At 35.1% G+C, this 22,169-nt stretch overlaps 1 protein-coding gene across 5 annotated transcripts in view; it reads right to left on the reverse strand.

Annotated features, from left to right (window-relative positions):
* By (focal adhesion protein tensin) overlaps window positions 1–16,744 on the reverse strand; it is a 161,792-nt gene extending 145,048 nt beyond the window's left edge. For 2 of the 5 annotated variants that reach the window (XM_083097614.1, XM_083097613.1), the window contains exon 1: window positions 14,967–16,744. In XM_083097614.1, the coding sequence (XP_082953740.1) occupies window positions 14,967–15,059 (93 nt within the window). In that variant the 5' untranslated portion in view covers window positions 15,060–16,744. The remainder of the gene's footprint in view (window positions 1–14,966) is intronic. The other 3 variants (XM_083097617.1, XM_083097615.1, XM_083097621.1) reach the window with 2 other exon arrangements.
* Window positions 16,745–22,169: the final 5,425 nt, after the last annotated feature.

Raw genomic sequence — 22,169 nt, forward strand, 5'->3', positions numbered from 1 at the left:
TGTGATTATTTAACATTGCAAAAATATTTATTTTCAGGTCAAAATAATGAAAATATTTTTAAAATATTGCATATTATGTGGAAATATATGGATTTTTGAAAGTGCAACATTTGTCACGTCTTAATGTATAATAAAATATCCCAATGAATACTTAAAAAAATATATAAAATCCAAGAATCAAAAACAAATTTTTATTTTTCTTCGCGGCCTTAAATCGCTTTGAATCGGACAAAGCGAATGCTTTGGGTGGCGATGCACATTACTATGCTACACTAATGTGTTATAATATCGCGAGAGCACGTTCGCCGATTATGAGAGGGATTTTATGCTTGTTTAAGGACAAAATTCATGCGTATATGTTTCCCTTTGTATCGGGCATCCAAAAGGATTTCACGGAATGTAAAGAAATATTATGCTAATACGGTCCTTTCTCACCAGCGTTGCAGGAAACGAGGATTGGATTAATAAATTCAAATCACACGTAGCACGAGAGTGTCTTTATGGATCTAAACAAAATGTGAATGCGTGCGTACATCTTAAAGCCAGATTTCCGAAATCTGACTTCAAAAAACCAGTGGCTTCCCCATGAATATTTTACTTCAATATATAATTCATTTCCTTATCTTTAATTTATTGTTATCTTTATGCATAGCTTTACATTATTCGGAGCAACATGATATAGTCAGTAATATTTTCAATGTACAAAAATCTAAAAAATATTAAATATTAAATATTAAAAATATAAAATATTAATTATTTTAAATTATATTTAAATATAGAATTGACTCGATTCCGATGTATTTATATTATAATATTTGGCGCCAGATGTGTGATATAAATGCAGATCATTATTTAAGAAGAACCAAGTTGCGCAAAAGTCGTGCATACGCAAACCACTTAGCACGCGAGGATGCAGAATAAATAATCGATATTTCTCTGCGGCAGATCGTTCGCTGTTCGCTCGACGGATTTCAAGTCACGATCATGATAAGATGAAGAGCCCGTTCTGGAGATTGCCTCCTCCAACATATGTCGCGGCTGACGTGACGCGATCTCGCGCAACTACCATGGCATACGTGGGTGAAAAATGTATGGGAAATATCTTCGAGAGGGTGGAAGAGCGTGTACGGACGAGAGCGTCTGATAAATTTATCTGGGACGCGACGTGTCGCGATGCACGCCGCTGCACGTCAGGGAGTTAGTGTTATTTACGGGCGATTTAAACGGCAACGCGCGGCACGATGTGGACATATCCGTGTGCAATTCTGCGAAGCATTCGGCTAGAATTGTCTGCGTTAGATGAGACAGTCCTGGATTCTAGATGGGCTTCTCTAGAGTAATCGACGAGTCTAAATACGCCGTGTTCCATTTTAAACGGGATCACAGTTACACACACATGTAAGGTAGGAAAACGGGATAAATAACTAGCATTGAAAATAAATATTTGATCATTATTACGTTTAATCGTATCAAATAATAAGTATAAGGCTTCTTGATAAAAGTTAATTTTATAAATTTGCTTTATCACATTTTTTTATAAAATTATTAATAATATTCTCACTCTTTTCCAAGGGCCAATACCTCTCTAGGATTTTCGGTTTCCGTTAAAAGTTCGATGAAACGTAGCGTGTGTATTCTAACAAGGCCACGATTAACGCTTCTTTGAACCCTCACAAAACCGGTTCCCTTTTTTTCGTAGGTGTTGTCGCCGCTCAGATGCGCCCTGTGAAGGGCGTCGCGTTCGATCATGTATGCTCCGTTGTTGGGGCGTAGCGCAGGTATTCAAGGGCAAGAGAATACGCTAAAAGAAAGAAAGGAGGAGGGAATAGTTCGAGATCTCTAAGCGTTCCCGACCTGCTCTAATCTGCCTGGCAGTAAAAGAGATCTCGTGAGTTCTTCTTTTCTTTATGCCGCGTGCCTCTCTTCCTGCCTCCCCTTAACGGATCATTCAAACTTGTAAATGGCATTTAACTTAAAATATAATTTCTTTGATCGATTAAAATATCATCAAAGGAGGCTTGAATGGAAAGAATGTAAGATATTCATTTATATAGGTATTTTCTCTTGTATTAGATATTATACGTTTTTAATACGATTTATTAATTGGATTTTATTATGCTCATATGAGAATAATTCTCTTATATAATAATGATATAATATAATAATAATATAATTCTCAATTTTTGCATGAACTACCTTCCATTAGAAAATTATTGTTCTAATCGCTTTTAAAAGCCAGGATATATTTTTAAATTCGTTCAAGATTGAATAGTGGCAATCGTCTGTTAGTGCAATTTTATTTAAGACGTGATGTTTTATTGAAGATATATATAATACATTAATTATTAAAGTACATATTATGCATTTTAAATCGCGGCTCTAATTTAATTTTGCGATTAATTCTTTGATAAACTTACTTATATTCATCGAAAGACATACGAAAACTGTCTTTCTTTAAGAGTTTCCCAAATGCCGCAATATGTTCGAAGCAAACTGTTCAGAATCACGTGTCGTACTGATCGTAGAAGTAACGACACAGGTAATGATAATCAATTTTTTCGTCCAGCGTCGAGGAGAACATGGACGTTTTTCTTCAAGAAAATCACGTACGATAGTTCAGTTAACTGGATTTAAGTAGTTAGAGATGAAATTCGCTACGGCTCGCTTCGTCGGTCTCTCTGTAGAAATCGAGACCCACGATCGATGCGACGAACCCGGAAAAACGGTCTAGGATAACCGGAGGTAATGACCATAATGGCGTAATCCTCTGAATTGTAGAAAATATAATTCCAACAGATTACGCGGAATATCGCTGGATGGTACGTGTCACGATTATTACGGGAACGCGGTATTGATAGTTCCTGTAAAAGTGACAGACTTTTCGCGACACGTTTCATCTGCGATGTAATGAACAGCAATGTTGACGATGTTTTCTTTATATCTGTCATCTTGGAAGTCGCTAATCTCCTTGATCCGATGAGTTCTTTCTACCGTGGAAAATTTAATTGCCATAATAAAGCAGTATCTAGTTTTTCACATCGCAAACGAGTATTTTATTACGTTGTTTAGACTTCAATAGAGCGAGATCTTTGCCTTACAACTTTGTATTATATAAGGAAATAATTATAATCCGGAGCATGAGAATATTCTCTCTTTATAATTTCTGTTACATAATACACTGTTATGTAAGAATATATTAACTTTATATTTTTCGTGTATTATTATTGTACTTTTACAAATTTGAGATTTAAAATCTTTCGTGTTTGATAAAAATACAATAGAATTTCCACCTTTCGTAAAAAAAGTATCAATAGGAAAAAGAATGATTATAGAGAAAGGAATGTCGTCTTCAAAAGAATGCATTTCTAGTCATTGAAGTTTCATCCGGAAATTCCGCCCCGTAAATTAATTCCAGCCATAAATTTTAATCTTCATCTTTGTTCTTGAATAGCAAAGGGGATCGCGCGCCATAATCGTGATTTTCGTGGGAATCCAAGCGGTCGCTCTCACCGTATAAGTCAGCACGCGACCATTACGTACACTTTGATTCTTCGGCTCGATTACGCGTCCCTTGTCGTGGATAATGGTCCAAACAGGAAGCGCGAGCATGCTTACACATTTATCCAAACGATCGAAATTCCGTTCTCCTTTATGCGCGTATTCTGCACTTTCACGGCGATGCGTTTAACGTGCGATGGAGAAGATACTTTTCCGGGGTATAAGGCTTTTCTTCGACAACAAAAAAAAACAGCCTTTCAAATACGATAATTTATTTCTACTACTATATATCTTGTTACAAATGCAACTTGCATATAAAATTATAAAATTCGAAATAAATAAAAATTTCACCATCGATTAATACTTAATCCATAAATAATTAATTTAAGTAATAATTAATATAAATTTTTATTGTAAAGATACGATATTGAACTTACAATAATTTTTCAGTCGTTGAACAAAAAATGGACGCGATCATTTTTCACGATCCAAAAAAACGCCGCTTCCAGAGACACGGAATAATTCGATCGAAGGGATCTTCTAGCGATTTACAGCGACTTTAAATTGCGCGCATCTTGATATCGGTGCACTTTGGTCCGTCCGGATAGTGGTCCATCGTTTAGTGGTCCATTATCCTTGAGCCCACGCTGCCCACGTTCTTGATATCGTTGATGAAGTGAAACGCCCAGTCGGCATCGTAACTGAACGATAAATCGTGCGACTAAGAGCTTCTCCGTAATTCTGGAAACGATTATGCCATACTTTCAGTGTTGAGGGGTTTATCTGTTCTTTAAGGGATTGATTGTTCATCGTTGAGTGCTGAGCTAATTAACGACATCGACGCTGCATCTCTCTTTCTCAAAAGTGTTAATTTCTTTGTAGGTCGAGCACTTTATACGCATGAAAGTATACGATTTTTAGATTGGAAAAATAGCTATATTTTAAAAGTATTTAAAAAGATTTAAAAAAAGAAATCGTTAGTATGTATCTAGAAATAAATTAAGATATGAGTATATTTAAAATATTCTGTTGCTTGAATACACGGTACGCGACTCGCGAATAATGAGAAGGCAGACCGAAAAAAGAAAAATAGAAGTTTACAATATATATCTTGCATGTAGTAAATCGTTTTACTTTTTCGCAACAACTCTGTTCTCAGTGATATATGATGGCAAGAAGAGGAAAAATACTGACTTTTCACGTGAAAATAAAACCAAAAATTAAAAATTTTCCGATTTTTGTTTACAATAATCACGAAATAAATTAAGAATATTATTATATTTTTTTATCTTATTAAATTCGTTTGAATATATTGATCTTTGTTCTAGAATCTAATGAAAAATCCTCTCTATTCAGAGCTCATTCGTTTCGTTCAGTATCATCGAAATCAAACGCAGTGGTCGGTCTTTCGAAATCACTTACGTCGACTTGCGACACTTGTCTCTTCTTGATGTGCATGTGGGCGTTCGAGAGAAAGGACTACTACCGGGATTTATTCACCGATGCGGAGGCCCTTAGCCTCTCTCGCATTCCCCGCCTCGGATGTGCCGTTAATTTTACGCGAAGGACACATCCATTCATTACTTTAGTTATTTCATCCGGCAGTCGCGGCCGCGCAGCTCTATGTACAACGAATTCCAAGTTCCTTTCTCAGTTCGTCCTCATTATTGCCGTCGTCCTCTTCAGAAATCATCCGGCGAGCCGGGCTTACCATGTTGATTACTGGGGATCGCGAGGATCACGATTACTCGAATACGGAAACGGAGCGTACTCGGGAAATATTCTGCTCTACGACCTGGTTGTGGAAAATATAATTGTAGATCTCGCAAAGCCCGAGGTCACCCAGAGGAGATCCGGTCGTTCCATTGAGATTTTGTTCGTTTGTGTTTATCTGTTTATACGATACACGATGCATACGTGTGTTTTTCGAAACTGCACCGACGTGAATAAATGTGATTACACGGAATCGGGCGAGATTGCGCCGTTGTTTGCACTTCGGATAAGTATACGGGCGTGTACAATTTTATTTTTATCCGCACTGTGTTCGCGTATATCTAATAAGCAATCTTGTGCAACGAAAGAGAATAATTCTTATCCTGAATTTAGTATAACGGAACATCTTGAAAGCTCTTGAAGGATTTAAATAATATATTTCATAATTCAAGATGGATTTTAGAGAGAGAGAGAAAATTTCATTTTATATTTTATATTTTAAAAAATTTTATTGTTTATTATTTTTATCACTTGATAATATTTTTATCATTTGATAAAATCCTCCGAATTCACGTTTTCTTTTTGCTATCTATTATCTATTTATGAATTTATAGCATAACTTTATAATTGCGTGCATTAAGCAGTTTTTAAAAATATTCATTAAGTACCGTAAACATAGTCTCTCCGTTTGCACAAAATCAAGTTGTTACATTCGCGATAAACTTAGCCGTGCGGAAAAAGTTGTCTAGCAAGTATGCTGCAAGTTCCGCGAACTCCAAAAAAGCTCATTTAATATTCATAAACCGGCTTTTACGACTAGTCGATATCTCGATGATGCCGGGGCGAGCATTGTTATTCGTGCAATCAAAATTAACGATCGAAAACCGCCCGTTATTAGATTCCGTCATTCGTCGCACATAATCCCGCGATGATTACATCCCATCCTGATAGTGATCAACTCGCTAACTTGGAATGATACGAGCGCGATAAATATAACCGCACGCGTATTAAAATATTTCAGTCGGCCGGAAAGGTCCGCGAGGAGGCCGATAAGATGAGAGCGAAGGAGCCCGACGACATGTAGTCGTAAACTATTTTTGTCAGACACAGGTAACCGATCATAAACTCGGAACGTCGTCGTTGCCGCTGCGCTGAGAGATTTTTCCCACATCAGGCTAAGCCGATCGTAAACGCCTTGCATTCGCGAAGAATCGTATGGGAAAACTTCGCGTTTTACCACCCTGACATTTCCTAGTATTGTCTGTCGGATTATCATATTACACATAAGCACGACGGCAAGTATTCTCAGATTCACCTTTTTGCTGATATGAGTTTTTCTGATAAATTATCACGCGTTCACTTAAGACATTCGTTGACACCTCAAAAAATGCATGATCGTTACATTTGCGCAAGAATACATCCATTGAATCCTTAATTGAAATAACATAAATATTTAATGAGAAGATCACAAAAAAGAAACAAAAAAATACAGATAGTTATATAAATAATATTTTTGAAAGATTGTTAATAAATAATGTGATATATAATAATATGTAATAATTAAATCCGAAAAGTTTATTATTTCTTTATTATAAAATAATGATTAAATTCAGAAAGATATTTTTGGCATGTTATTGCAATCTAATATATGCTCCAAAAAAGCAATATCGATGGAGATAAAAAAACGTTAAGTTTTGTCTGACATACTAAATGCATATCATTCGTCATACACAGAGCTTTTGATTTTCTTGAAGCCGACGATGGCTCAGCCGAATATCAATTATTCACAACAATGAACTAATGATTTTAACATCGTATGAGCAGTATGGATATTCTGCTTTTCAATCGTGGCTTCCTTATTACCATTGCTCAATGTCCGGTCTTAAAGATGTACACGCCAGGTCGATATCTCTTTCACAAGATACGAGACTCAATTGGAGAAATCGCGACGAGATAGATGAGAAATGATGGCGTCGTCATTGGAATTTGTTATTCCGTTAGAAGCATGTAATTAATATGGCAGAAATTATTTTGCACGTCTAGCGTTAATGATACTGTATTATAGGAAATAATTATAGGTTGCCTGAAGAAAATACCTATCTATATATGAGATTCTATATAAATGAGCATATTAATGAAAGGTTCTCTTAACTCGTTGTATAGAAATGATAAAAAATTATTTATCGCGATTGGCATACCAATGTTAACACTGTAGTCATTTATCAAATGACATATTACATGAGACTGATATTAGGGTTATACGATAAAAATTTGTATTGGCTGCCGGATAAAAAATTCTTAATAGAAACGTTCCAGACAAAAATTCTATCCAATAATCAGTTTCTATATGTGATTGATAAAGGATTTAGCGTCTAGACGATTATAATTAAATCATTGATTTATTCTTATAACATATCACATATTATTATAATGCTTAACATTAGCATGGAATGCTTCTTGGCCATAAACATCAATTAATCTCGAAAACAATGCGCTAACAATTTTGTTGTCGTCATGGAACAATAATATATAAGAATATAAAGTATTGCAAATTTTATGAGCTGATTGTCACTTGATGACAATGGCCAATCAGAATATATAAAATAATAACAATAATATAAAAAAGTTGCAAAATATTAATTAGAAGAACGTATTTAATTAAAGACGTCTGCGTAATTAAAATTACATTGTGCACATAAGCATGAGCGTGGGAATAAAACAACTAAAACTCTCGCGATATATATTTTCCCAACTAGAGCACTTGCGAAAGAGTGTCGTTAGCTATTGTGTTTATGATTAATGGTGAAAATGAATTTAAAAATGGATTAAAAAGACACGAGACTTTCTCTCGATACAATCTTGAGGAGCTCTTGCGTAAAAACCTAATATCATCTCAATGAGAAAGTTGATCTATTGCGATAATGATACGCAAGAATACGTCACTATATCCTAATTGTAGACCTTTAATTGTGCAACTGTAATTAAGGAATCTCGAGAGGTCGGCCAATCGTCATGTTGAGTCCGTGATATCGCGCGATTTAATCTTCTCCTCGCATTTGTCCGTTCGTTTTTTCTTCTTTTTATACAATCTCCGCGACTTAATGCTTGTTAAGAGTCTCTTTAATAGTCGTGCTCTTTCTTTCCGGATATCATTCGCACTTAATCCGCGACGTGGAAAGACAGCTTTGCGCGAGGCGAAATGAATAGTTGAGTGCTATTCGCGAAGAATTAGACGAGTCATACTTTGTAAAAGTGAGATAATTTCATACATGTTATGTCCATCAACATCGTCATTTAATAAGACAGATATAAGTCATCGTCATTTAATGAGATAAATAACAACATGATATTTATAAATATTTTGTTTTTGTTAGAGCTTAAAAGATATATTCATTTTTAACGATATTTATAACAAGTTTTATTTCAAGTTTTACTGGGGAAATTTAAGTAAATACAAAAATAATGTAATTTATTTTTTGGCTTATTTTAATTATTTAAATATGTTATATATATATTTTTTTTTACCTCGATTTTTCGACAGGATTGATACATATATTTGAATATACATTCGAATTTACGAGTCTGAAAATGACGCAAATGTTCCGGACTGTATATTTAGGTCACTATTATATCTTGATTTTATTTATTATACAAACGAATTACAATTTGGTGTGTTTCAAATTAAAAGGCGCATTCTTTTGATTGTCAGATATTCAAAGAGTTAACATAGAAGAAATTTAATGCAATCATCTTTCTCTTTAATTGGAAGTTTCAAGCTTACAATTCAATTTAATTGTAAACTGAAAACGTGAGTCACTGTGATAGTTTGTAATATAATTTTAATCTCAAGCAAAGGAGATACAATTTATTTAATCAAGTCACGTTTCACTTTGTTACACAAATATGTATGTATTTAATAATATTATCATTATTATTAAATACAGATACATTTTTTATTTATTTAATAATTAAGCATTATTTTTTATTCATATATTACAAAAAAACATGATAAAATTTAATAGTTTTGCAAAATTAAAATTTCTCTCTCCAAAACATTTTAAAATATTATATATGTTTAAATTATATTACAATATTCTTATTATTTTCTTTAATATGATAAACAAACACAGATAAAAAAATATTATATACTTTATTTTTTGAATGTTCAATGTTAAATTTTAATAATAGAAAAAAGTACTGTTTGTACAGTATCTTTGTTACGCGTTGAATCATCTACGTTGCAATTTTGAACACTATAAAAATATGCGCGGCCAGACTGGTGGATAGTTCTACAGAGATGACGCGTCGCGACGAAGACAAACAGGAGAACAAAAACCGTCGTTGTTATTTTTAACATTTATATTCGGAAACGAGGGAGTCCTTGTCTTTGCTCTGCGATCTAAAATCGCCGTAGACATCCCTGGTGTTAAAAATAGGACAAGGGTAAAACCGCTGCGTAATTGACTGACTCGTTCTAATCTTGTTAAGATTCGTCCTGCATTTGATTAACACCGATCTTCGAAAAAAGAAGATTAAAGAAGTTATAGTCTAATCATCAGCGCATGTATTGAACGTTAATTAACACCATAACTTTTAATATTTCGGTAAAAATCGATAATTTCATAGTCTACGAGAATCATCGAACCATAACAGGAATGATAGAAGCAAGTCTTGCAAAAATTCGCATTATTTCCGCGGTCTAAACTATACATTATGCGTAACCGATCGAAATCGCAAATACCAAGATTGGCAAATAGACACGCATTTCAAGCGATTGATTTCTATATTCTACAGAGTATTGGATCTATATTGAAACAACCGCATATTATATCTGATCGATTCCTGAAAACTCTAGTAAATCTTTGTCGAAAGGTTAACGGACACGCTCACGACTTTACAAACCCGCAGGCCTTGCAATTTACATCGAGGATTAGGAAATTCACGTAATCATCATGGTCCCTGAAACATCGAACTGGCGAATGCGCGAAGCTATCAATTACGTATACGTGATGCACCTGCTATGAATTTCCATATGAAATAATCCACTTGAAGATTTGGTTTTCTATATGATATATTCATATCAGTGATAAAAGAGAGCCGTTCTTATTACTATGACCGCATTTGCGTTTTGTGTATCGAGATAAGTATGGAAAAGCTATGTAAGGCAATATTATGATAGCGCCCACGAGGTGTAAGAAAAATACGTGTGCGAAGAGCAAACAACGTAAGGTATTGAGCAAAGCCTGGAGTAAACGTACCGCAAAGCAGAGTGTGTTCATGCGCGTAGGTAGAATCGACAACGTACGAAGAGATCTAACCTTTGGAAAGATATTGCATTGCTTGTTGAGGCTAAAAAAATGGAGAGTGTTACAAAACTAACAGAAAATATCACTTAAAAGAAAACAATATTATTTCATTTATACATGTCTCTTGTGACACAATATATTAGTAGTTTACCTCTCTCGTTAGGATAAAGAGTTCACATCCATCGGAAAGCATATGTGATATTTTTATGCATTAATAGTAAAATAATATTTGAAATAATATTTTAATTATTATATCTTAATCTCAGATATTTTGAGTGAAATATATAAATGAAATAGAAGAAAACGTTTGATTGTTTTTTAATCCAAATCTCAATATGAAATCACTATATGAATATAATATTTTTATCATATTCTTGATTTTCCGCATTAATAATGATAATATCCGTCTTTTTGTACTCTTCTGAAATTGAAAAATTATATATAATACTTGATGCATCCATGGTGCCATTTTAATTCCAATTTAATCTCCATTAAATCCAGGGATTTTAATTTATTAAAATTTCAAGGAGCACATATATGTTCCTGTATGCGGAAAATATCAATTATTCATGCGGGAACGAATCGCCGCGTGGGCAGCGGAAAAATCGGCCGTGCCCGAAGGGTCCGCTAATTTAATTGCCGATCGCGAAGGAGCGCGCATGACGACGACAGTGGGTGGTATTTCGTACGCGCGTGCATACACGCGTGCAGGTGTATCGCCGTGTGTCGGTACCGATAATAGTACGGTTATAATAACAGAGCTCGGTTCTCTCCTTCTCTTGTATATGAACGTTCAGAAACGCCAACTTGAAGCCGCTGGAAAATCATGGTGGTCGGACCGGACTTGAAGCACCGACAGATACACAAGTATCGGGAAAAACATTTCTCTCTCTCTCTCTCTCTCTCTCTCTTTCTCTCGTCATATCTCCCAAATACAATCTTCATAGATTGGCTCAATATTGATTGCGAAATTTTATACTTTTTTTTAGAGCGTGTCTTTATAGATTAAAAATTACGGTTTTTTATATGAAATTTTATATTAGCAAAAGAATTTATATATATTTTATAATTATTTGATGCAAGGATATTTCGAAACTAATGAAAATAATATTGCATTTCAACAACGGAATTTTAAATCTGTATCTGTATAAAAATATTTAATAATATGGTTTATTAATTTATTATATTTTAAGAAGCTTAAGGCATTAAATTAATAAACGGTATTTCTACAAACATACAATTTCACATTGCTATCGCGTTCATCGTATATGTACATATTACCAAACCATATAATTTACGTTCGCGTATTTACGTCATTTTATGTAGATAGAAATAATGCTCCGGTTGTAATAATTCCGTAGAATATCATATCGCGTTTAAAGTGCCGCTTTAATAAAACGCTGCCATAAGTGACTTAGTATTATGTAATTGCCTCTTAATGCTTGTCATTTTTTTGTCGATCTTACTTATGGCATATTTTCTCTGCTAACGATTAAAATTATTTTAATACTGTTAAGAGAATTAAAATTCTTTAAAAATGCATGTTCTTGTGTAAATATATAAATATGTTTTTCTAAAACAAAATAAATTATTTAAAATAATTTTTTAATAATTTAATTTAATTTAAATTTTTAAATGTTTAATAATTAGAATTTTTTAAGAAAATGTAAGGATGTGCTCAATATCATATCGAGAACTGTTTTAGAATAACTCTGCAAAATCAACTAGCGTTTTTATTCATGCATGTCGGTACGCCTATCTCAGATAAAATTGAATCAAGAGTTGAATAAAATGTTCTATGCATTTGTCCAAATGAAATTTTATTTTTTTCTATTAGTTCCAGCAAATTCATAATTGATGGAAATCGAATCGTTGATCTTCCACCATTTTACTGTTTCGCGATGAGCGACCCCGATATTCAATTACCGGTACGTTTATTTTTGCAATTTATGTGTACGCGCGTTTCATTGTAACGGTGCTGCTGTGCACAATATGTAAATACGGAAACGTGTGATGTGAATTGATCACAATGAATTGCGCGGGAATTAATTTATTTTCTATGACAATATCTCGCAATTTCATGTGATTTATCAACGAAGAAATGCGACTCGTTCGAATTGTATAATTAATGAAATCGTCCAATATTACATTTTTTTTTCAACGCGATCATGATGACGTTGTATTTTGATGATGTCTATGTGTGCACGACTGCTGGGACAGCTTGTTCGATACATACGGTATGCGAAGACCAGAAAGCTGAAACACGAGCTTTTCGCACGAATGCTGTCTCGTGCCACCAAGATAGCATTTTTTGCTTCCTGTATTGTAATTTTATCTCATTTCGCAAAAATGTTGTCTGGGTATTTTATAAAATAATATGCATACAAAATTGAATCATTGTATAATTTTTAAAGTCAAATTTCTCCGAATTAATTATTATGATTTATTCCTTATCATAATTATGATTTTTTATTGTTATTCAAGATTGATTTTACTCCTGTTGTAAATTTCAAAATAAAGTTCACGTCATAAACGTATTTTATAGAGCAATAACACACAGCAGTTTACATAAAATATCTGAATTCTTATTACACCAGGAAATATGTTAAATCCGAATAATGTTTATGTTTTGCATATAAATCATTTTTAATTGTTGCGCTTATTCAAAATCCTCAAAGCATATTACACGCTCTTGTTACGTATCCGGAAATGTTACGCACTCTTGTATAGCAATTACAAAGCAATAGAACAATGATATCGTACAAAAGTTGTTTCAGCAAGTTGTTCGTGCAACGAGTATCACGACTCGGGGCTCGTTGTAATTTTAACAAGTGGCTAACATCGCGTCTGTTATTACCGGCTTAATTGCTGGGTCGTGCCCAAGATATCGTCGAATCGATCGCGGTACCCGCGGGGCGTCCGTCGAAAGGGGCCCGGAACCGAGGAAAAGGCCGTCGTGGAGAATTAATAAATCAGCTAGCCGGCGGGAAGGAGAAATGTTGACCACCTCGGTGTCCCTCCGTCATCTGGAGATTTTGTATCTCTCGATCTTACGGCATCTCAGGAATAAAGAAACTGCCTAATAACCGTTGCCTTAAGCGGAAACCCTCCTACATTCTCTCACATTACGTAGAAGACTGCTTCTTTCTCCTTTTTTTTATTTTATCGTACTTATTAGTGGTAAAATATAGTTCATTAATGTCTATTCTATTTTTTTCTATTGTCTGTATCTTTAAACTTGATATTCATGGGAAAAACAGTCAACGATAATGAAGAAGAAAACTGACAACAAACGACGATTAGTGGCGGGAAACAAATATTAGGATTTATTGCGAGACTTATCAGGTCCCGAGGATTAAACAACTTGACCTTAGGATGCTGCTTCTCGGAAGGATAATGAAGTATAATGCCAGAGACACACGTGTCACGAATTGGAAGAAATTAAAATATTAGTTAAAATTTGATTTCCAAAATTACATTGTATTTTAATAAAAAAAAATTTTAATAATTCTTTAATAATAACGCGTTTCTTTGCACTGACAAGTATCGAATTTAAATCTAATAGTAAATTTGTATTTGCGACAATTGACATAAATTGCGATTTTCAAATTAAACTAAAAATATTCACATTTTAATTATCATAACTCATGTATATTGTTACTTAATTTAATCGAGAACAATCGTACTCTAAAACCCAAATTCTGTTTTATAAGCGAATTGAGCGAACTAAGTTTTTACGAGAGAAACATTCCACGTTTCGTCTGTACATCGTAATTACATCGCAATAAAGCACTATGGGAACCAGAATATCTCTCGTTTAATTCAAGAGGCTTGTTAAAAAAAACTGATAGCTACAAGACGGCAAGGCCATGTGCTATGATATCGAATAAATCAAGTAAAAGTATTACCGTTTTTGTTACTGTTATGAATTCAATTATAATGACTTTCTCGAGCATGTATTTTTAAATAATACATGTGGGAATCTAGATTTATATGCCACATAAATTTGCAATTTACTGCAATTTTGCAGTACATGTAATATGTATCTCTTATTAAACTCCATTTCAATGCGATTAACTTGTCTTCTAATTTTTCGTTGATTTTTAATTTCTATAAAATTATATAAACTAAAGTATATAAAAAGTAAAGTAAAATTTACTTTCTTCCTTTTATAATTTGTTATTCTTAGAAACATTAACAGGATATATAATCAAAAGTTTACAATTTTATCTTTAAACATGTACTTTATTTTATTTTATGGATATTTATATATTTTTTTCTGCTTTATCTCTCTTTGTAATTTGAAGAAACTCCATAAAAGACATCGGTATTGGACTCCGAAAAATCCTCTTCGAAAGAAACGACCTGAATAGATCGAATTTTCGCTCAGTTCGTCCCAAGATTCGCCGCGAGAAAATCGCGCGGAAAACTTTACGAGAGGAATCTTACCTTGACGAGCAGGTGGATCGGTTGACTGACGCTGAGTGGCTTGCCCCTCCTGGCCTTTCCGCCTCCACCACCCAAACATTTTATCCACGGCATTCCTGAAACGTTTCCTCGTCTCTACTTGTTATTTGCAATTCTTGCCTCTTTTCTTTCGTGATTCTTCTTCGCCTCTTCCGTCCTTTTTGTCGCTGCTTAAGATTCCCAGAACTTCTCACTCGTCTTCTCGAAACTCTTCCGTGTCCGGTGCATCTCGCAATGTACGATGGGATTCCCTCTATTATTGGGGGAGCCTACTATTGCAGATTTTTTTAAATAAATCTATCAGATGTTTCTTGTAAAATCGGGAAATCGAAAATTACGTCTCCAGAGAATTAAAGACTTGGTAATAATTTGATGCTCTTAATCTTCTTGAAAGTTCGACGCAAATAACTTCTTTGACGATAATATTGTAGAGATTCTAGAGAGAGGGATAATATTTTGCACAGTTTATAAAAGTTTTTCTCTCAAGTCCCAAGAAGAGTATCTTCACCGATGAGATTTATACTTTCTCGATGGAAAATAATTTTTTATTTTACGTATAAGAAATATGTACTTTTTTCAAGTTGTTCGCGAACAGGATTTTCGCGATTCTGATTTTCACGGGAGTTGCCGCGAGGGGTGAAACTTTTGATGGAGTAAAGGTGCGCGCGAGATATTGCGAAGATCCTTCCGGGATACCCTTATGAAGAATTGGTTTCGTCTCAGGTGTAATGGAAGTTTTATCCGCGCGGCAACTCTAAAAGCGTTTGCTCAATCTCTTCAGGGACTTCATAATAACTATATTCACACCTCACGCGGAAGTACTTTCAAGGTCTGTCAGCGTAAACCTTTTGAGAATATCCTACATGAGATACCGGAAGCCTCAATGGGGATATCTCGAATAACCTTCCGTCCTTTGGAAATTCTTCGTTTTCTTTTTTTTCGTTTTATTTTTAAGCTCTGCTCGAGAACGTTCGTACTTAATTTCATAAAACAGTCATAATTCTCAATATAAGTGTGGTCCCGATTAAAAATTTAATAAATGCAATTAGCGATGTAATAAATGCGGTTACCACATATTTCGTTCGATGGAAGCATGTAATTTTGTTGTTGATTCATTATTCGACTTATATTGTTATTTAATGAAAAGATTCCTTTTACTTGACACACTTAAATGTTATGATTCTGTAATTGTATTTGATTATTTCTCTGAGAATTTTTTATATTAATACAGTTCCGTATTTATCCTTGCATCTTTAGAATCTTCTAATAGAAAAGATTGATTTTTTATTTATATTATATTGTTCATTAACAAAGTAGCAAATAGAATCACATTCGTTGGAAATTTTGATTTATGTTTCAGTTCTTTTTCGTTTGACGTTTCGTTTGATTTTTCAATTTTTTTTTTCGTTTTGTCCTGCGTCGAAGATCCGCGAGAAGATCAGCACAGATCGATTTCCCGTATTTTTCCCGACAAAATTAAATCCGATGACTTATTAGATACGTCCCATGTACTTCGATCTCGCTCGTTTAATTCCGCCACACTTCCGGTGCGATGCACATCATTTCTGTCGCTCGACGCGATAACGCAAGTCCACAACGGGAGGGAAGAAACGGGAAGAAAATGTTACATATCCCGGAGCTGCGCGCGAACAAGTTTTCCTCCTGGCTTTTCCCTCACGTGGCACCGCATCGGCGTAAAACGAGCGACGTCCGCTCTCGCGCGCGGCTCTCGCAAGACTGGCGGCTGTCCAGTTCGCTATCGTCGATTTTATACGCGCCTGGACTAGGTCACGATTCGCGTTATCGTGGAAGATGCTGAAGACGAGCACACCGCGTATTCGATCGATATTCAATTCTGCGATACAGTATACATTATATACCGCGGAAAAATGCGCGTAGTTGGTAAATACAAATTGATATTCCGTAAACCATATTGCGAAATTGAAAGGATCGAGAAAGAAATACTTTATATAAAATTGTCATTTAATTATCAAAATTATCGAGCTTTGTTGAATAATAATCCTTCTCGTTCGATGACATCATAATAGAAACGTCTTTTGCTCCGAAACGCGAATTGTGCTCCGATTTTCGTTAAGCTATTATGAAATATTCATAGAATCATTATCGTCTATCATCGGCTATTATGTATGTATATATCAGAAGCTTATTACATTATCGTATTGCGTTACACCCTGCGAGCATACAATGTCATTTCTCATCTCGTAACGACGACACGTCAAAGTTTAATCGATGCGTCCTGAGAAATTCAGATCATAATCTTCCGTTCTCATCGATCATAGTAGGTTATAAGACAGCGTCTAGTTTTCTTGCCGTCTCGGTCTGGTCTTGCGCCAGAAAATCGCTTCAATTTTTCATCGTGACTCGAAAATTAACGGTTGCACATCCATTGTTAAAAATTTAATTCGCTGTCATCAACGATACTGTTCGCAGATCCCGTCTTCTCGACTTCTAAAAACCGCTGCACTATATCAGTATCTTCGAATCCATAATTAATGCGCTCTTTAATCAATAATATATGCTACCTCCTACAGGATTATGAAGATAAGCCATCTTTTAAGAAAGATACAGAGTCCACGGTTTGTCAAACAAAGAGCAGATCTCGTTAGCGAAGGATAGGACTTAATTAAAAAATACCGGAGGAACACACTCCCTTTCTCTTTTCGTTCATGTACAGCAAGATTATTAATGCTCTTTACGTCCCGATCGTAACGTTATACGAAAGTCGTGCGTCGTATCGCGTGCCGGTCACCATTATTTACGGCTCGACCCCATGTTACGATACACAGAGGCCTCACGATCTCCCGTCGAGATCCACCCCGGATCAACGGGCACCCTCCTGTCGCGGAATGCGACTCGATAGATCGCGGGTCTACGTGTTTACGCCGACGAACTCGTTACCGATTCTCATCATCCCTTAAAAATCCCTTCTTTTTCTTCTGTATCTTGTATGACTGAACTGATCGATCAGTGACAAGTCGGATCGAGGATGGCGCGTGCACTACCGGAAGCCAGAGAGCGCTTATTTTTTACGCACGGGCGGTCCCAATCGACCGGCTAGCTCCGCAGTCTACCGACGACTGACAGAAAACGCCAGCCGGCATCACGAAGAGAGCGGCCCTACCGACAAGCGACTCGAAGGGACCGACAATCCGTGTCGGATGGCAGCCGCTCGGTTTGGCTCAGCTCGTAGCATCTGCTCTTGGATCAGACTCAGAGTCTCCGGGATGTCTGCGGAAAGCACGTCGCGGTTTCGAGGTCGTCGAGCATCGATTCAGTTCCGGTCGCGCCGCGCAGTTTACGGCGCAACTTCCGTAGAGATTAGGAAGTTAGCCTTTTGTGTTCCGACGATGGTATACATAGCGCACAGGTGCATAGATGTATCTCCGGTTTTGCGAATTAAGCGCGGCGAATAGAGGTTTATCGCATAGTTGAGACGTGCAAAGTTGAGGCGCATACGTGAAACTATTATTATTATTACTTGCGATCTCATGCAACTGAAGTAAATATCTTTTATTTTAATATTAATATTAATAATATTAATATTAATATTATTTAATATTTTTATATTAATATTTTTATTTTAATATTATTCTCGTTACGAGGAAATTTCGTGAGAATAAAAATGTTACGATTTGACGACGCGCGTACTTTGTACAACAGCGACAATCCTTATCTTTTTCCATATCGCAAAAATGTTAAGTTTAGAACATATCTGCTGCACGTCTCGTGCATATCTTCTTATTTCCAGTGATAAAAAAATGTATGAATCGATAATAAAATTGAATGTTCCACGCAGTATTTCGTGTAAACTGTGTTACAAAAGGGTATCAACGAGAAACATGTTTACATCTCGTTCTGGTGCAACGACGAGCGGTGTACTTTACGATAGGCGGTTGTAAAGTCAGTGCCGTACTTTTATCTTTATGCTTTTGTCGTATGACATAAAGATGATAAAATAACGAACGAGGAATAAGGATGAAATTTGAAAAAAGCAATCTATTTTGAAGATAAATTTATCTGAAGCCAAAGTAAAATTAATGGTAATTTTAATGTAATGAGACAGATTTATGTAAATCTTTATAATATCATTATTATATTTTAAAAATAAATTAAATAAAAAAATATCAATTTATAAATATATTAAATTCTTTAAAATAAAATTAATAATCTATCAAGAATTCATTTATGTAATTTAAAGAAATTATATTTATATTCAAATTGCATATAATTTTATATTTTATGATAAAGTAAAAAGGAGTACATTTATAAAATCGTAATGTAATATAAAATCGATAGTTTAAGTAATTTGTATGGAAGTTGATTTGTGAAATTTCCAACAGAATAGCTGCATATCCAAAACTTTCTACTATATTAGTTTGGCTAATTGGTACTGGAATTAATCGGCTCCAAGAGCGCCTTTTCGGTTCCAACTAAACGAGTTACGGGTTGGTCGTGGAATTTTAGTTAATCCATTTATATCATACGAATTTTCGAGAACCGGTGATAAAGTGTCGCTCTCGCACTAGACGCATTAACGAAACGCAATCCAATTTCACAATCTCGGTTATAATTGTCACGAACGCTCGTTGCATTAAAGAATCGCTAAACTTTCATCTGTAGGACTGCAAGATTTAAGGACTCCCATCTTGTCGCACCGAGAGGAAATCAGGCATCCAACTTTCCGGACGGAGCAAATCCTTTACGCGCACGCCGTCGACTTTTCTCGTCTTTCTTTGCGATGTCCGTTGCCGGAGTCCCTAATTAGGTTTGCACAGCACTGCCGTCGCGTATAAGGCGGAAAAGTATGTAACTTTCTGAGTTCAGAGGGAGGTAATGCGAGTAGAATACTTAATATCGAGCGCGTAAGCCACTATACTTATATAAGTATGTACGCGCGTTATACAGGGTGATTCATTTAATATCATTACGTTAAATCCTTTCTTGTGTATTTGCATAATTCAAAGATTAAAGTTTTTCATTTAACGTTCTCTCAGAAACAGACAAACACAGAGAGAGAAAGAGAGAGGGAGGGAGGAAGAGGAGATAGGGATTTAAATACACGAGACTGCAAGTCGTAAATAATTTACGGGATATGTTTCCATAATCTTGTATCGTTTCCGGTTACGCGAAAATTGGCATTGAAATAATGCGTCGTACAGTTATCTCTGTAACGATTAATGCACCAAGAATTACATGAAATTTCGTGTTATACGCGAAACTGCAATATTGTGTAAATCGATGCATTGACCGGAAGTTGCATGTTCTGCTCATCTTTCTCGCTTAGCTCTCCGCCGAACACAACAAAGTTGCGTTTCGCTATTAATGTGAGACACAACACAGCTTGACGTAACGCGAGTGCGCACCCTCTCTCTCTGGCAAAATGCAATATCGAAGTGCTCTGAAGTGCACCTACGTATATGTCGATGATGCCAATGGCGTATGCAAAGAGAGAAGTTGCAACTCAATCCGATGCTGTAGAATGGAGGTAGGATCGGCCAATTTCAGAACCACTTTGTTCTATTTCTGTTAAAGTTATCATCTTCGCCGATGGACGCCAAGTCGTCTATAACTCATCTCTTCAACATCCTTTATAGAACTCATGCGATAAACAAAACACATATTTAAGTGTTGTAATAAATATTAATATACAAATAAATACCAATTTTTAATTTGAAAATAATTTTTTTGTTTTTAATTATCAAGCACAAATAGTTTTTTTAGAAAAAATAATTTAAAGAAATATATATTATATATATAAAATTAAAATTTATTATAAAGTTCTTTTGTGAAATATATAGGAAAAATTTTGCTATGAATCTAAATTGATTTAATGTCCGCCGACGTATGATTATTAATATCTTTAATGCTTGCATGGCTTCATGTGATCACGCATATGTATGACTAAATTTTGGAGTATTTACTTCTTCCGTGCTAAAGATATATTACGGGAATTATTCCGAACATTTTCCATGATTATTTTAATAATAACTTTTGAGAGAATTATATAGATGTATACATTTTTTATATAAATAGTTAAGATTATCTAAAAAATAGGAAAAAGTGATGGAGAAAAATAGGATATGTTTAACACAATTCTTTTTAACAAACGATAATTACATCTCGAGTTTCTAGGACGATCCTTTACGCTTAAAAAGGACGCTCAGTATTTGAGAAAAGAATTCCGCACAGCAACTTGAGAGCTGTCTTAGCGAATTAGCAAGCTAAAAAACATCGGTTCCGCGAATAGCTTCATTAATCTCCCGATATTATTAGCCCTGAGAGAGATCCTCTGATCGTCTGATTCACGTGCCACTCCTTCAATGTTCTTTACAAGCGGCCGCAGAAGCGATCATTACGCCACTGATCGACGCACAAGCGTGTACGCGTGTGTAGCGCTTGAGAACGGCTGAGCTTAATGTTAAAGTGTATCGCTCTTGGAACACATCGGAGGCCACACACTAGGATTAAGCGTGATAATACGGCGTCTGTAATATGGTACATGCATGGTACCACGGTATCACGCGAATACTTGCTCAATCTGGAGTGAAAACGATACGAAAAATTTTATTTCGCGTGATTCTACAACTCGTGCAATTAAATTTTCTCTGATATATTCCACTAAAACTCCAGTGCATTAAAACTTTTTAAATAATATAAAAAAAACTAAATAAAAAGAGTGTATAATTATTTTTTTTCATGCAACTTCGTGCAACCGAATTGACAATTTCGTAATAAAAACTTTTCTCGTGCATTTTACAAATGCGAGAAAACAAGTACGTGAAAAATGTTTCAAAACGAAACAAATATAAAAATAAATACACAGAATTGATAAATTTTGATTAATGGCAATTCGTTGACGAAGATCGATGCAGCAGACAAGTGAGAAATAATACGAACTGTCGCATTGTGCATAGGATTTATGTCAAAATGAATTTTTCGTTTTTTTCCCTGATTATTAAAAATATTCAACGTTTGATTCTTTTTCGCTGCGCTTGTGATATAATTCGTGTCTTATGTAACGTAGCGCACACGCTGGTGAATTGTCATCAGAAAACGAACAAATGAGACGCGCAACTATTTACACGATTTTTGCACCTTTTTTTAATCGTGTTTCATTGCCTGCTACAATAGCGACCTGTGTCTGCGATAGCGACAAAGATAGAT

This window comes from Camponotus vicinus, unplaced genomic scaffold, assembly GCF_025532165.1.
Source record: "Camponotus vicinus isolate PSW18456_S1 unplaced genomic scaffold, iyCamVici1.0 SCAF_4, whole genome shotgun sequence".
In the NCBI taxonomy this organism is placed as follows: Eukaryota; Metazoa; Arthropoda; class Insecta; order Hymenoptera; family Formicidae; genus Camponotus; species Camponotus vicinus.